Source organism: Myotis nattereri (genome assembly GCF_964212035.1).
Source record: "Myotis nattereri genome assembly, chromosome: 10".
Lineage (NCBI taxonomy): Eukaryota > Metazoa > Chordata > Mammalia > Chiroptera > Vespertilionidae > Myotis > Myotis nattereri.
This window is the reverse complement of record NC_138085.1, coordinates 81,652,604-81,669,406: the sequence shown is the minus strand read 5'-3', so window position 1 is coordinate 81,669,406 and position 16,803 is coordinate 81,652,604. Positions and strand designations below refer to the sequence as shown.

At 60.4% G+C, this 16,803-nt stretch overlaps 1 protein-coding gene across 3 annotated transcripts in view; it reads left to right on the top strand.

Moving 5' to 3' along the window:
- Positions 1-16,803, top strand: part of ATP6V1C2 (ATPase H+ transporting V1 subunit C2) — a 30,217-nt gene that overhangs the window by 7,907 nt on the left and 5,507 nt on the right. For 2 of the 3 annotated variants that reach the window (XR_013996540.1, XM_081101433.1), the window contains exons 4-10: positions 8,120-8,205; positions 10,104-10,198; positions 10,981-11,072; positions 11,873-11,971; positions 12,800-12,868; positions 14,501-14,593; positions 14,666-14,759. Coding sequence is in view for 2 of the 3 variants with exons in the window: in XM_081101433.1 (XP_080957559.1) it covers positions 8,120-8,205; positions 10,104-10,198; positions 10,981-11,072; positions 11,873-11,971; positions 12,800-12,868; positions 14,501-14,593; positions 14,666-14,759 (628 nt within the window). In the remaining variant the exon portion in view is untranslated. Of the gene's footprint in view, positions 1-8,119; positions 8,206-9,129; positions 9,160-10,103; positions 10,199-10,980; positions 11,073-11,872; positions 11,972-12,799; positions 12,869-14,500; positions 14,594-14,665; positions 14,760-16,803 lie in introns of all 3 variants that reach the window. The other variant, XM_081101434.1, reaches the window with a different exon arrangement.

The following is a 16,803-nucleotide window of genomic DNA, read 5'->3' as shown; positions in this document are numbered from 1 at the left end:
CCAGCAGCTGGAAGGCGGTTCGCTTACTGGATGGGGCCTCCCTGTGTTTTTGATTTATTTCCCCGTTCTGCCTTGGTTCAGGGACTCGGTACTTACACTGTAGCTCACGGCCATTTGAGAAACCAAACCATCTTATCTTTTAAAAAGCTACCCCCCCCCCTTTTTTTTTCCAACGTCTGAATCCTTCACGGGATCTCAGCCTGGTTTGCTGTGCTGGTTGAAATATTACGTTTCCCGGGCGCCTGGCATCCGGACATACCTCGTGGGCGCCTGTGGCACATCGCCACCGTCACTGGCACGGCGGAGCGTTTCCTGGTGGAGTAGCTGGTGACTTTTCTTCACCCACGTGGGTCCTCGCGGGCGGCAGGGGCGGCTGACGGGAGAGTGCGATGCCTGCTTAGGAGTGCAGATCTCAGGGAGTCCGTTCTCCGAAGGCCATTCCACAGAGAAGCAACATATCATTTTATTATTTTTAAAATATATTTTTATTGATTTCAGGGAGGAAGGGAGAGGGAGAGAGAGATAAAAACATCAGTGATGAGAGAGAATCATTGACTGCTGCCTCCGGCATGTGGGGCAATCGAGCCTGCAATCCAGGAATGGATCGGGCATGTGCCCTGACTGGGAATCGAACCCTCACCTCCTGGTTCATAGGTCAACGTTCAACCACTGAGCCACGCCAGCTGGGCGCAAAATATAATTTAAAAAATGGCCCCGCTTCTCTGTTGCCGCCAGAACATCAGGTGGAGATCACCCGCGTGCCATTTCTTCCGTGCGTTAGCCCAGCGGTTCCCAACCTTGGCTGCGCATTAGAATCACCTGGGATTCTTTTTAAAATCCTGATTTCTGGGCCTCGGGATCAGGATGAAGCCCAGAAATCAGGATTTTAAAAAGATTCCCAGGTGATTCTAATGTGCAGCCAAGGTTGGGAACCGCTGCGTTAGACAAACACCAATCGAATGCCTCTGTGGGCCCTGTGGTTTCTAGATGCCTGGAAGCTGCCTGGAAGTCCTACTGTGCGTGTTCCCTATTCTCCTGCTCCCCACTCACCCGCATTCACCCCCATGATCACCTGCTCATCCCGCTCAGCTCCCCTGACTTCCCCCTCCCCCAGCTCTTCTGACTTACCCACCGGAGCCCCTCCCGCGTAGCACTCGCCAGAGCGGACATCAACACTCTCCTGGGAGATTGTCTGTCTAACAGCCAGACTGGGGGTCCCACAAAGCCAGGTGCTCGCACACTTACCTCCCCAGAATGTAGAACACGTGGCCCCCAAGGACCAGCAGAATGTGTGGGTGGAAGAGAGGTTCCTGGGAAGGTCCCAGGCCTTGAGGGAGCTGATCTGACCCCTTCACATCCCTTCATGAGGAAGGAAGCTCCTACAAGGAGGCGGGGTGAGGGGGTGGGGGCGGGGCCACAGGGAAATGCACCCTGGATCCAGGTTCACCCACTCACCATGGACACCTGTCCGCCCGTGCCCATCCTGCCTCTGACAGCTTCAGTTTTCGTGGACGCAGTTTCTGTGCCATTTCTAATTCTGTTGCTTTGCTGTTGGAGAATGAAGTAAGCGCCGTTCTGCCTTGGGAATTGGAGGTTTTCTTTGACCAGATCCGGCGCTGCTTTTCCTCCGAGTTCTGGTCCCCGGGACGGAGTCTTCTCCCGGCTCCGTGTGCGACACCTGCTGGAGTGACAGGTCAAGGGTTTTCGTGTTTGCCGCGCCCCTGTTTTTATACGTGAGCTCCTCGCGGTCACTCCCGGCTGAGGGCTGAGTCACGCTCTGCGACAGGCATCCCTCCATCAAGGGTTGACAAATGCTGTGCTCTGGCCCCTGTTTTTACTGTTTTCTGTCTTTTTTTTTTTTTTAATTGCTTTCAGGAGGAAGGGGGAGGGAGAGAGAGAGAGAGAAATGCTGGGGTCCAACCCCAGCAGGTCCAGGGGTCCCCAAAGGTGTGGACGGAGTCGGCGAAGAAGGAATGACACATAGGCAGCATTCAGTTGATCAGCAGCCTAGCCAGGATCTCTAGCCAAGTTCTGGTCAGGATCTCCAGCGAAGTTCTGGTTAGGATCTCCAGCCAGGTTCGGTAGCCGGTTCTTCGGCCAGGTTCTGTCTAGGTTCTCCAGCTAGGGTCTGTCACCAGGTTCTAGTCAGGTTCTCTTGCTATGTTCTATCCAGGTTCTGTAGCCAGGTTCTGTCTCTAGGTTCTTCAGCCAAGTTCTCTCGCTAGGTTCTGTCTCCAGTTTCTGTCCAGGATCTTTTGCCATGTTCTGTGTCTAGGTTCTGTGTCTAGGTTCTGTGTGGGTTCTGTGTCTAGGTTCTGTGTCCTGTTGTCTTGTTACATCTGTATTTATACCAGTTGATTCCAATCCTATCAATCTCTATTCCAAAGGTTAGGGCGTTTCTTGTCTCCATTCCAGGGAGTAAAGATTATGTAGCTTAAGCATGATTGTTCGTAGTTAAAGTGATTAATTACCCGCCTGGCACTTAGTTAAGGGGTTTTATTCCCTCCCTAACTTCAGGGGAAAATCCCTACCTGGGGAAACAACCTTTCTCAGAGAGGTGACCTTGGTTAAAACACATAGTGCCAAGAAGGTGAGCAAACATATCAAGAACAGTATGCCTTATATGCCAGGTCCCTTGAAACAGCAAGGATGGACCGGCTCCCGGCAAATTCCCCCAGAGAAACATCCATGATGAGAGAGAATCATGAATCATCTGCCTCCTACACGCCCCTCAGGGAATCGAGCCCTGACCTCCTGGCTCATCAGTGGATGTTCAACCCCTGAGCCACGCTGGCCAGATGCGTTTTCTGTCCTGGGGCTGTAACTGCCAGTCCTCACTCACCCCTTGGGCGCCAGGCGCCGTCAGGTGCTTTCTGTGTCTGTTTCCTTGTGGCACCTGCGTGAGGATGAGCAGCCACACGTGGCGCCCCCGGGTGAGCGCACGCAGTTCACAGAGTTAGTCACGCTGGCGCCCAGCAGGCTTCACCGGGTTGGCCGCTTCCCTCCTGTCCTCGCAGGCCCTGGGCCCTGGGCACTGGGCACTGGGCACTGAGCTCCTCCCAGCCGGCCTGCCGGCCTTCACCATTCCCAGGCGCTGCCATAGGTCCCCACCCCTCCCCGTGCCTCCCAGCCGCGCTCACCAAACCAGAAGGCAGGTTGGCCAGCAGGGAAGGAAGGAATGCCAGCCTGAGGCTGGGTAGGGCCAGCCCAAGGCCACGTTGTGAAACTCACAGAATAATTCCTTGGAGATTAGATTTCACACAAAGCATGTCCCACGTGGACCTCGGCCAGCTCCTGGGACCCGGCGCCTCCGTTCCCGCCCTCAGCCTGGCCACACTCACTTGCTCGGGTCTGGCTTTTCACCAGTGAAAGTGGCGGCTTTAAATGGTCCTTCTTTGCATGGCGCCATGTCCTAAGTTAATACCATCCTCACAGCCAGCTCACATGGGCACATTCTCCTTGAACGCGGTCTGCTCATTGCAGCGAAGGGCCCAGGCACTGGGGCTCAAGCAGACAGTCAGGCGCCCTTTTTCTGACCGTCCACTGACTCCAGTGGGACCAGCCCTGGGGTGTCCCCTCCAAACCAGCTCCATATCCGCTGGCTGCTCCGCGCTCCACCTCCATCCACACCGGCTTCCTCTCCTTCCTGTATTTTTGCACCAAACTCCTAGCCCATCTCCTGATCTTCTCTTCTCGACTCTCCACACGGCAGCCAATGCTCTTTTTATTTGTATTTATTTTTTAAAATCTTCGTAAAAATTTTTATTTTATTGACTTCAGAGAGAAGAAGGGAGAGGGAGAGAGAGAACCACCCATGATGAGGGAGAAAGATGGATCAGCTGCCTCCTGCATGCCCCCCACTGGGGATGGAGCCCGCAACCCGGGCCTGTGCCCTGAGCAGGAATTGACCTCCTAGTTCATAGGTCAATGCTCAACCACTGAGCCACGCCGGCCGGGCCCACCACATATTTTTATATTTCCCTTTTTAAACACAAAGTAGTGAGTGACCCCCGTGTGCTAGTGCGCATCACGCTTCCTTTTCGTTACCAGCACATCCTGGGAGACTTCTCCCAGCAGCGCCTAGTGAGCTTGCCGCTGCCACGCATGCTGCGTGGGGAAGTCCTAGGCACCGGCAGCCCGGGGAGGCCGCCTGGCTTATTGACTTGCATGGGGAGGGCCTGCCGCCAGCCACACTCAGCGTGTAGCCTTGCACCGCGTCATCATGGGTAGGTGTATCTGCAGGTGTATCTGCAGGTGTATCTGCAGGCTGAGTTCTGGGAGCCACATTGTCGGGTCAGGGGTCGGATGCTCTGCAGTTTTGCTAGCCGTGCCTGTCCTCTCTGGCTGACCACCTTGCACTTCCACCAGCCATGCGGAGTCCCCATCTCCCTACACCTTTCTAATGAAACGTCTGGTCAGATCTGGGTGTTTTCATGAACCTGACAGGTACGAAATGCTCCCTTGGTGTTGTGTAGGCTTTAAAAAAACCAAAACCTGCAAATATGAATAACCTGCAGGGGATGGCAAAGTGCGAAGGGTACACTGTGATCGAGGAGTTTTGACATAGAGTGGGGCAAAGGTAGGTTTACAGTTCATCTGGAAAATAATGCAGGGACTAATCCACAAGAACACAGGAACACGCTCCGTCCGCGTGCTCACGACTGCAGACCTTCCGTCCCAGCCTGCGTGCACATGGGGCCATCACTCCAGCCTCCCACAGCACTGCCCGGTGTGTGCTGGGCACTCGGGTGGCTTTGGTGAGTGAAGAAGCAACATGATTCGAGTGGGGGTGTGGCCAGCACGGTGGTCTGTGTGGGGTGGGCTGTGAGGAGGGACACGGGCGGGAGGGTGAGGGGCGGAGAGAGGAAGCTGGACAGGCCAGGCTATTGTTTGTCCACTGTTCTGAGGAGTTAGAACATCAATATTTGAAGGTCTTGGGAAACCACGGACAGAGTTTAAACAGTACGATGGCATGCTAAGAGGTGTGTTTTTAGAGACTCCTCCAGCTGCCGTGGGAGGGAGGGAGGGAGGGAGGGACGGGGGAGGCCAGCTTGGGAGAGAAGGGGGAGTGGGGGGAGCAGCAGGAGGCTGTGGCAGGAAGCCTGGGGCAAGAAGGAGACCCTGGGGTGGGGCCCAGGGCTGGGCTTGGACACTCCCGCTCACTGTAAGGCCGGAGGTGAGGGAGAGGGGAGCCGAGCCTGGCCTCCAGCATCAGGGCCAGGCCAGCCCTGCCCCTCTCCTCCAGAGCCAGGAGAGAAGCCAGGACATGCCGCTGCCATTTGAGAAATCATTCCCACACTCCGTCGCACCCCTTTGATGTGCACCATTCATTCGGCTGCAGTACATTTGCAGAGCAATGCGACCCTCCCCCAGCATGGAATTTCAGAACATAGTCATGGAAAGAAACCCTGCACCACTGGCAGTCACCTCCCACCCCAACCCCAGCCTGGTGGTTGGAGAGGCTCCGGGGATGTCCCAGCCACCTCTGCAGCCTGGAGAAAAGCTGACTGCTTTCCTCTTAAAAAAACACCACACACACACACACACACACACACACACACACCAAGCAAACAAACAAGCCCACAAATCCCTCTTAGGGTGAACAGGCAAGGGTTTTAAATGAGGAGGGGCCTATGGAAAAAATACTGTTATTGCATCCAATTTATTACCCTAAAATCGAGACAGGAAATAGTGAGGCCTTGTTTCAGGCCTGGCCAGCTACCCAGGAGCCTGTGACCTCTGGCCAGTCCCACGTCCCCCTGGTCTCTGAAGGCCTTTCCGCTGTGACCCAGGTGTGATGCTGGGTGGGCAGATGTTACCATGGTCACACTCCCTCGGCACGACTAAAGGCATGGGAGGGATTTTTAAAAATATTCTTACTGATTTCAGAGAGGAAGGGAGAGGGAGAGAGAGAGAGGAACAGAAACATCAGTGATGAGAGAGAATCTGACCGGCTGCCTCCTGCACGCCCCGCACTGGGGATTAGCCCACAACCTGGGCCTGTGCCCTGACCGGGAACCGAACTGCTGATCTCCTGGTTCATGGGTCAGTGCTCAACCACTGAGCCACACCAGCCGGACCCAATAATTTTTTTTTTAATGAATAAACCGGTAGAGAAACTGGCCAAGGATATAACGCACTCTTCACAGAAGTAAACCTACAAAAAGATGTCCATCCTCGCTGATGACCAAAGAGATGCAAATCAGACAGAGCGGCCTGAGATCTGAAGCCCCGCTGCCAGAGTGGCAGAGACACCGAGACACCGGCCTGGGGAGGGTGCAGGGAAGCGGGCTCTCACCGTGGCTCGGAGCACCCATGGGTCTGCATGTTTGGAAGGTCGTCTGGCCTATTTGCTAAAATGGTGCATGTTTACGCCTCATGTTCCCATAGTTACTCCCTAGCAACTTACCCTACGGGTGCTCCCGCACAAGCGGGCCAGCGTGCGCCCAGCGCAGCGTCCCGTCCAGGCAGAAGCAAGTCACTGTGCGGCGTAGGGGCTGAGGGAGGGGGCTGTTCCGACCTGCAAAGGCGCTCCCAGTGAGCTGCCACGTGAGAACCGTAAACTCAAAGCCGCCCAGGCCGCGTCCTCACTGAGAAACACGTTCTCACACTGACACCGCTGGTGACAGGTCCGTGGTCCCAGCGAAGCCAGCGGAGCTTCGTCGGACTGTGTTATTCTGAGGCGCTCCCTGGTGGGGGGGATCCGTGGGGGAACTTGCTCAAGTTACGGTTAGTAAGACGCGGAACTGCTGTTCTAAGCAATGCAACACCTTGGGGTGGGGTGTGGCGGGAGATCTGAGCCCAGGATGGGCCATCGCGACGTAAAGACAGCAGCGTGGCCTGGGGGCCTGGAGATGGACTGGATGGTTGGGGAGCAACTGACATCTCTGGGCCTGTCTTCCCATCTGTAGAACGGGGTGATCCCATCTTCAAGGATTTTGGGGGGGACTTAGTGAGATAGTGATTATAGCATGTTTGGTGCTTGGTGCACTCTGCTGAGTGGTAGGTATTAGCAAAGGGAACCCTCAGTCACATGCGCCATGGACGGGCCCTGTGATTGGCATGTTTTTTGGAAATGGCTTCTCTCCCGCCCTCTGTTCCTCCATCCGGGCTGCCCAGTGCCCTCCTGCCTGGCCCTGGCCTCCACGCTCTGTGCAGCCAACACGCCCAGTGCCTGCAGACACAGCAGCCCCTGTCCTCCATTGGGAAGTCAATGACCTGGTCCCCCGCCCTCTTTACAACACCCCTCCCCATGGCCTGGAGCCTGGGAGTCAGGAGAGAGGGCCTGAGGCAAAGACCTGGACCATCAGAGCTTGCAGACTCTGGTCCCGGTTTGGCGAGTTTTCCAGCTGAAATCCTAATAGATTAGCCTCCAGGAGTGGACGCTCTGCTCTTACTCGCTCGGTGCCCGGCTGGTTCTATTCACGCGCATCAGAGTCCTGCCAAAGGGGTGAGGTCCACGTCTGGCACCTAAGAGGGCTGAGGCTCAGAGGGATGAGATGAATGCGGCCCAAACCTCAGAGCCCTGCTGAGGGAGTCCTCCTGCCCCAGATGCTGTCTGAGCCCCGCGGGACCTTCTGGAGACTCTGAGGTTCCCGTTCCCCATTCCAGCGGCGATGCCCGATGGTTCTAGGAAAGAGCTGACGCAGGAAGATCAGCTCCCATGGTGGCACCCCCACTTTCTGTGTGCGTTTGATTCTCATTTGTTTTCCACGCAGCGTGACAATACACGCCTCGCTCTACAACAGCAGAAACTGCGCAGCCGGGTCCGCAGGGGCTGCCGGGCGACGGGCCGCCTGCAGGCACCGTCCCTTCCGCAGTCAACCCCGATGGTGGCGCCTCCCGCGGTGCCGGCTCTCCGCTGTCCCGGCGGTGGCACGGAGGGCAGCTTCTTATGCTGAAATTCTAAAGGATCCGCCTTTTTCTCTCTGTCCGTTTCCTTAAGCTCGTTTCCCAGAAGTGGAAATCCGGGCTCAGAGGCCGTGAGCACGTGCGGCCCCTTCCTGCGTTGCCAGATGAGTCCCCCAGGGCGGCCCCGCTCCTTTTCCCGCCACCGGAGGCGGAGAGGACTCGGGGGGCAGTGTCCGGCTCTGAGCGGCCCTTCGTTCTGTTCCCACAGCCTCATAAAGAGAATGGCCCAGAGCGTGGTGGAGGTCATGGAGGACGCCAAGGGCAAGGTCCAGGAGAACCTCCTGGCCAACGGAGGTAGGTCGCTCCCGCGGTCACCGTGTGCCTCCTGGGCTCCTGCTGGCCCACGGGCAGCCCCAGTGTGGCCACGCAGCAGTGACCGAGATGATAGGACCTCCTTCCCCTCCCTCCCCCCTCCCCCACCAACCCCGGTGACAGACCATGTTCTCCATTTGGAAGTCAATGACCTGGTCCATTTGATCCTCACAAAAACCCTTCAAGATGGGATTGCCCCATTTTACAGATGGGAAGCCTGAGGCCCAGAGACGTCAGTTGTCCCCCAGCCAGCCCTGTCCGCCTCGCTGTTAGCTCAACAACACGGTGTTTGGAAGACATGCCCCTTTGCCAGTTTACAGTCCCCTGTCGCGTTTTTTCACCCTGTAGCTAAAACCCCTCTATGAAACGTGAAGTGGAAATGTGTACGGCAGGGTCTAGTGGGTTGCCTGGGCCTGCCCACTGTCTCCATCAACCTCCGCCCTCTCCCGCCTGGAAGGTTCCATCCTGCCCACAACCCCCCACCATTTATCCCTTTCCCGAAACGAGGCTGAGGATGCCCTCACGGGCGGAGGAAGGCCTCACACGGAAATCTTAAGCTGCGCCCAGTTAAGCAGAGTTAGACCCACATGCTCTGGTTCATTCATCGTGGGCCTGAAACTCGAGTGCCCCTGCAGCTCTGGAAATGTTAGAACTAACTCCGTGGTGAAACGTCTGCAGCGGCGATCAAGCCCACGCCTCGATGCCTCGGCCCTGAAAAGGGGCGGACGGGCTCCGCGTGTAACACCGAGATCACGTGCTGCACAGAAACCCGTAGTTCCCTCCCGCAGCCCTAGAAAGCGTCCCAGCTGCTTGTTCCAATCGACAAGCGGGGCGGTTCACACCGCCGGCTCTGCACGGGCTTTGTGGGCGAACGCGGGGGAATGATGACGCCTTCTTCCGTTGCAGGTTTGAAGGAAAAGATGAAATGTTTAAAGAGTAGGTGGTGCGTTGTTGCTGTGTGCGTGTTCCGTGTGGTGCCCCGCATGTCCCCGGGGAGGCGGGTCTCGGGCTGGTGGTGGGGTACAGTGACCAGGTACGACGGGGTTCCCGAGTGGCCCCCTCGCACTTGGTCACTGTAGCCACACGGCCCAGAGAACGGCTGTGTCCTCCCCTCCCCGCTTCCTGGGGGCTCCCCCGCCGCCCGGCAGGCAGCTCCACGTGCCTCCTGGAGTGGGGGCGCTTGGACCCTGGGGTCCCAGGTGCACATCTGCATCCTGGCTTTGCAGTCTGCTTCCTCCCGGGTGGCTGTCCTGCCTGCTCTCGGGGGCTGGCTGGCACGTGGCCCCTGGCGGCTTCAACGCCAGGCTGAGCTCTGTGGTGCCTCGATGGGCAAGGAGCCTGCTTCTCTCGAGCCTCCTGGGGTGCCCCTGGGCCCACACAGGCCTTTCCTGGTTCCCGCATTCGAAGGAGCCATTTGCTTTGGGTTTTCTCCCGCCTCACGCGGGTGGAAGGAAGCCGGCGCACCCTCTCGGCACCAGCACAGGTCCGCGCAGGTGGGAGTCCCCGGTGCCTTCCCAGCCAGCCTGCTTGTCACACGTGGGTTTCTCGCTGATGCTAACAAAGAGACGCTTTTGTTAAAAAGATCAGGGGATCTTACTCCCAGCGGGTCACTGGCAGGGCCGAGACGGAAGAGCGACGTAGGTAGAGCGCTGCTTCTCTATAAACACCAGGTCTTTAGGGCGCGAGGACGCAAGCCCAGGCCCAGGCAGATAGCGATCCAACCGCCCCTCGCTGTCAGGTGTGACTGTTCCGTCCGTCCGCCCGTCCGCCCGGCCCCACAGCACCCGCTCCGGGGGCGCTGCCTCGCTCCTCGGCGCACAGCTCAGGGGCCCTGGTGGGGAGCCGTGCGCGTGCGCTGACGTGGGTTTGTGTCCTTCCAGTTGACTTAACGTCCTTTGTGACCCACTTTGAATGGGACATGGCCAAGTACCCCGCGAAGCAGCCGCTGCCCAGCGTGGTGGACACCCTGGCGAAGGTGAGAGGGGGGGCTCCCTCCGGGACACTCGCGCGTCTGTGACCGGGGGCTGCGGGCCCTCTACGCGGCATCTGGACCCTGGCTGGGGTCCTCATCCCCACCTGCCTCCTGCCAGCCCTGACTCCTGGGACAGTCCCTGGGGGTCCAGCCCCTCGTGGGAGGTGCCTGTGACAATGGGGGCGCCAGCTGGCGCGGCCCCGTGGTTCTGCCATGTTGGTCAGCGTGGCCTCCAGCTCCTGCCACAGATGGAAGGCTCCGGGGCCCTGGGCGTCTCGCTGCCGTGCTGATCCTGGTCCCACTGAGTGTCCCCTCTCCCCCCACCACACCGGGCGCCTCACAGGCACAGCCTCGCGGCCGCGGCTGGGAGAGCGTCACCGCCAGGAACAAGGCCTCCTGTTGTCTCCGCAGAGCGGCAGAGCCCAGGGCGTGGCGGGGCGGGCGAAGGAGGTGGCGGCTGGGACCCGTCCCGTCCCATCCCGTGCGCCAGCGTCTCCTCACACCAGGCTGCTGCCGCCTGTGTCTGGGAAGTGGGTGGGGCCAGAAGGCGGGGACGTGGGTGCGGCTCCCTGGGCATCACCGCGTCAGAGGTCCCAGCCCCGCGGGACAGGCAGACAAGCGGGCAGTGATTCTGGGGGCCCCGGAGGAGGGGCTGCCGAGCGCCAGGTGTGGCCCCAGGAGGCCAGCTGGGACGCGGGCAGGTTCGGGCTGTTTTCTTAAGGAGCGACGTGTGCCAGTTTGCACAGCTTGGCCACCTCTTTAAACGCTTCTGCTTTTCCGAGCAGCAACTGGCGCAGATCGAGACGGACCTGAAGGGCCGCACGGCCGCCTACAGCACCCTCAAGGCCACGCTGGACAGCCTGAACCAGAAGGCCAAGTGAGTGCCACGTCCGCACACGGCACGGGCCTCCCCCTGCGGGGCAGATCCCAGGGACGGGGCTGTGTGTGCGAGAGAGTCAGACAGACAGACAGACAGACCGAGAGGCACTTCTGACTCGGGAGCTGGCTGGGAGGGGAGGCCTGGAGCAGACACAGGTCCTGCCTGTGCCCGAGGCCACCCTCTGGGGGCTGCTCAGGCTGAGAGCGTTCACCCGGGAAGCACTGCGGGCTGGTGAACGTGTTAGTTGGCATCGCGGCCTGGCGGTCGTTAGCGGCGTCCCAGCCCGTTGGCGGGCCGTGGCCTCGATCCGGGTGCTAAAAATACCCTGACCTCGATGCGACCAGGCCCGCTGCAGGGAGAGAGCTATTCCAGGTGAGTGCCCCCGGCTGCCGGGCCTGCGGGGCCTGGAAAGGGAAATGGAGCCCTCGCTGGGCCGGTCCCCCCCGGACGCCCGGGCAGCGGCGAGAGCTGGCCGCCGCGCTGACACCGGAGTAGCTTCAGCTGCTGCCACCAGGGCTCCTCCCAGCAGCAGTGGCAGCACAGGGACCGGTGTCCCCTTCAGCAGCCCCTTGGCTGGCAGGTGACAGCACCTGAGGCCCTGCCAGCCATGCAGTGCTGGCCTCCCAGACGCGGAGCTGGGGGTGCACTGAGCCCCCCCGCCTGACACCCTGAGCCTCCCCCACGTGCTGCCTGCCCCTCCCGTCCCCGCCGTGTGTGTGTGCCGTGGGTGCTCGGGTGCGTGCTGCCTCCACGTGCCTTTCTGCTGACCACGCCCCCTCTGTCCCACGTGGGCTCAGGGCAAACCTCTTCACGCGGACGCTGAGCGACATCGTGAACAAGGACGACTTTGTGCTGGATTCCGAGTATCTGGTCACCCTCCTGGTCATCGTCCCCACGTAAGTGGGCGGGGAGGGGGGCCGTGGGCGGCTCAGCCTGAGTTAGTCATCGCGGAAGGCCGCCGGCCCTGCCAGAGGCCCACCCGCCACGGCCGGGGCGCGGGCCCTGGGGGAAGCCAGGTGGGGACCATGCTTGCAGGGTAAGAGCAGTGGCCGCAGCAGCCATTCCTTGAGCACCTACTATGCGCCAGGTGTCAGACAGGTTCGTTTCACTCACGCAAGCCAGGGGGAGCTGTGGTCAGCTGCCTTGCCCAGGCCGCGCAGAGCCAGGGGCAGAAACCGCCCTGCCGGTGTCTTTGGCGAGTCCTTCACACACGCCTTTCCCGGTGCTCAGGGCCCCACGGGGAGGCCGGCCCAGGACCGGGCTGGGCGCGGGGCTCCCAGAGCTCCTGCAGGGCCCGTCCTGCTCGCCTCGGTCCCTCGGGAAAAGGGGGGGGGGTGCAGCTTCCTCAACACTCAGGACACCCCACAGCAGTGGTTCTCAACCTTCCTAATGCCGCAACCCTTTAGTAGAGTTCCTCATGTTGTGGTGACCCCCAACCATAAAATTATTTTCGTTGCTACTTCATCACTGTCATTTTGCTACTGTTATGAATCGTCATGTAAATATCTGACATGCAGGATGTATTTTCATTGTTACAAATGGAACATAATTAAAGCATAGTGATTAATCACAAAAACAATATGTAATTATATATGTTTTCCGATGGTCTTAGGCGACCCCTGTGAAAGGGCCGTTTGACCCCCAAAGGGGTCGCGACCCGCAGGCTGAGAACCGCTGCCTCACAGCCTTCTCCACAGAAATCACTAACGACTCTGTTCTCGCAGACAAAACTACATACAATGGCAGAAGACCTACGAATCCCTCTCGGACATGGTGGTCCCTCGGTCAACCAAGTAAGTGCGATGCCGGCTTAACCCGGGGGTCCCTGGGAAGCATGTGTGGGTGCGCTGGGGCACCCAACCACCACACACTGTGCCCACCAAGAGTCCCTCAACCTGCAGTGGCCATGCACCAGCCACGTGGCAGACTCCCTCCATCTTTTGGGACTTTGCTTCCCTGCCCCCTCCTCCGGGAAGCCCTCCCTGGCTGCCTTCCTTCGCTGCCCTCCGCTCTGCCTTGTCAGCTGGGTGTGGCCTCTTCCCCACAGGAGGGCCAGGCCAGGGCGGGGCCATGGTGGCCACAGTGAGGGAGGGGCGGGGGACAGTCTCAGCATGTAGGTCTGAGCTGCTGTGGACAGTGAGGGCTGGGCGTGAGGCCATTTAGTGAAGGTCTAACAGTGGCCACTCTAAACCTCCTGAGACTGGGGCACATGCGGGTGCACAGTAGCATTATGGGGGTCTTTGGGGTGAGGAACGCCAGGGGTGACCTCGGGGCAGAGAGGCCAGCGGGGGAGGGCTTTCTCCTGTATGAACAGTGATGTCTGTAGCCGGGGGCAGGTACACGGGTATGTGTCCTGCTCGGTGCCTCGCCTGTGTCTGAAATAGCTTGTGATTTGTTTAAAAGACCTGACAGCGAGGCCATTCACCTGCCTCCCGGCACTCGGCTCAGCCTCAGGGCAGCCCTGCCCGTTCCCACCCCAGCCCGGAGGCCAGCGGGCACCTGCCCCAAGGCTGGCTCTCCCAGGACCACAGACTCACAGGAGAGGCAGTGAGGGGTGCAGGGGACAGGACAGCCACAGCCTGAGGTCCCCCGGGAGCTGGAGGAATAAGCCGGGGCAGCTATGTCCGAGGGGAGGAGGGGGGCAGACGGGCACAGGCACTGGCCTGCTTGGCGAGGGCCAGGGCACCAGCTGCAGGGCCTTGGCCTCCCAGACCAGAGCCCCCGGCCCTGCACCGTCAGGGGCCCTGGGTCTGCGGCGATGGCCTGGAAAGGCCTCCAGCCTGCGGCCAGCCTCCTGGGCGTGGGCTCTGAGGAACAGGAGGGGGGCCGCCAGCAGCCCACAGAACTCTGCCGGGGCCCCAGGACCCGCCTGGGGGGCATCTGGCCAGCAGGACTCAAAGATGCTTAGATCACTGGCCTCAGCCACCCCCACGCCCTGGGGACAGCGGCCACCGCGGCTTTCCGTGGATGTGTGCCAGGAGGTGTGTCTAATTAGAACACTGACATTGGCCGTGAAGTGGCCATTGTGAGATGTTCCACCAGCCGAAATGCCCCTCACCCTCCCCCAGTCCCCCCACCCCACCCCACCCCCCGTTCACTGTCCCCGGAGCGTGCTAGGGGACCGAGCCCAGGAGTGGCCTCATCTCTCAGGCAATTGATGAACGGGACCCAACCCCAGATCACGGCACAACCAGGCTCCCGTCCCTTCTCCCCTGGGCCTGGGTTTAACGGCCTGGAGGCCCCTGAGGCTCGGCTTGGGGGGCGAGAGAACGGGCAGGAGAGGAAGGGGAGCGCCGGGACCACAGAGCCAGGAGTGAGGGAGCCTAGGGAGGCCGGGTGTGCAAGGCCACCAGGCGGAGGGGACGGCGGCCGTGGCTGCAGCGACCTCCCAGCCCAGCCCAGCGAGCAGACGCGTCTCCCCACAGGCTGATCTTTGAGGACAAGGAGGGCGGCCTCTTCACCGTGACCCTGTTCCGAAAAGTGATTGACGATTTCAAAGCCAGAGCCAAAGAGAACAAGTAAGCGCGGGCGGGCTGGCTGGGCCCCGCCCCCGGGAGCGCCCCGTGACCGCCTCTGTCTGCCTGGTTAAGGTTCACGGTCCGAGAATTTTACTATGATGAGAAAGAGATCACACGGGAACGGGAAGAGATGACCAGGCTGCTGTCGGCTAAGAAGCAACAATATGTGAGTACCGGCCACAGGCCCGGATTCTCGGGCAAGATGGGGACAGAGGGCCCTGCCAGTCCCCGCCTCTCAGCCCCGCCATCCCCGTGCCCCTGGGCACCTCCCCCACCCGCCACCCCAAGGAACATGTGCTCTCCTGGGGGAGCCAGCGTAGGTCATCGTGGAGATAGCGCCTGAGCTGTCAACTGTGGTGCTGGGCAGCTCCCAGCGAGGTCTCCCCGAGCGCTGGCACTGCCCTCCCAGGAAGGGACTGGCTCCGTTGTCGCTGAGAAGTCGGGGCGCTGAGAGGGTGATGAGCCAGGCCCTGGGAGAGGACCCTGCCTGGGGCCCCCCCGAGGTCGAGCAAGGCAGGCCGGGCTGCAGGCAGGGCCCCGCCCCGGAGGTGAGGCCGAGGCCACGCAGCTGTCCTGGGCAGTGAGCTCCAGGGGTGATGGGCCGCCTCTGTCCCAGCCCCTCTGTTTACCCTCGCTGTGCTTTTAGCAAAGAGGGGGCGCTCACCCTGAGACAACGGCCACTCGGAAACGTTGAGGGCAGCCGAGCTCAAGAGGGAGATCAGACTTTCGTGTTTGAACAGGGACTCCCTCCGCCGCTCTGTAAAACGGGCGCATTCCAGACGGGGTGCCCTCCGGCTGGGAGCGGGGCCAAGACGGGGTGCCCTCCGGCTGGGAGCGGGGCCAAGCCCTGTGGCCCTGTCTGGGTGGAGCGTTTCGGGTCCCCTCCGCAGTCCTGGCAGGAGGGCTCTGGGAGCACCCACCTCGGTGCCGGGAGGAAGAATGAGTCGAGTGTGCTCCCGGCCCTCTGGGAGGAAGGGCCGTGTGTAAACAGAGCGGCAAGGGCGTGCGAAGCAACAAGTGCCTCTCCTGTGGCCGAGTGTTTGCCCGAGCCTTCCCAACGGCGGGCCGGGCACCTGCACATCTGGCCTGACCTCTCTGGGTCAATGGCCTTTTCCCCCCAAAACTACTTTGTTATTGACTTCAGAGAGGGAGAGAGAGATAGAAGTACCAATGATGAGAATCACTGATCAGCCGCCTCCTGCACACTCCACACTGGGGATTGAGCCGCAACCTTGGCATGTGCCCTTGACCGGGAATTGAACCCTGACCTCCTGGTTCATAGGTTGATGCTCAACCACTGAGCCACACGCGCCGGGCTCAATGGTCTTTTCAGAGGGACTCCAGACAAGCTGCCCCTCAGGAGCGAGCACTAGCCATGGGGCCCCCGAAATGGGGTTCTCAGAGCCCCACTGGACCGGACCGGGGCCTGTGAAAGGCCATGGGAACGAGCATATAAAATGCCCCCCAAGCATAAAAACGCTCACACACCATAAACACGCTTGTACACGTATGTGTATAGATGTGTACCCCGAAGGGATGCACACACTGCAGATCCTCTGAGACAGGGCTGAGCTGGAGCCCTGGGCCCTGAGGACTCAGACCCATGCACCCAGGCACCCATGCACCAAGTCACCCAGGGACCCAGGCACCCAGGGACCCAGGTACCAGGGACCCACACACCCATACACCCAGGCGCCCGCGCACCCAGGCGCCCATGCACCCAGGCACCAGGCACCCACACATCCAGGCACCCAGGGACCCAGGCACCAGGCACCCAGGCAGGAAAGGTGTTCAGCACCAGAGCTGAGACCCAGAAGGGTGGCGCCTGAACCACAGCCCTGACACCTGGGAACACTCCCGAGGTCTCTTTAGTGACCGACCCAGCTCTCTGCCGTGTGTCTGGACGGCAGCTGGGTCACAGCAGCTCCCACAAGTGTCCGGGCGGCAGGTCCTGCCCAGAGGACAGGTGGTCAGGTCCCTTGGCACCCACCTGTGTGCTGGCACAGACCCCCCCGAGGACCCAGGACTGACACCCGAGCCGACACCTGCACTGGGTCTCGGGTTCCCCGCGGTGTAGACTTCTGCCTGCGCAGCCGGGAGCCCTGCCAGGGCCCCGGGGAATGGAGCTCAGAGGGAGACACACTAACTCGGAAACACTCAGTCCCTTCCGAGCTCTCGCTGTGCGCCAGGGAGGGGCGACAGCGGGCCAG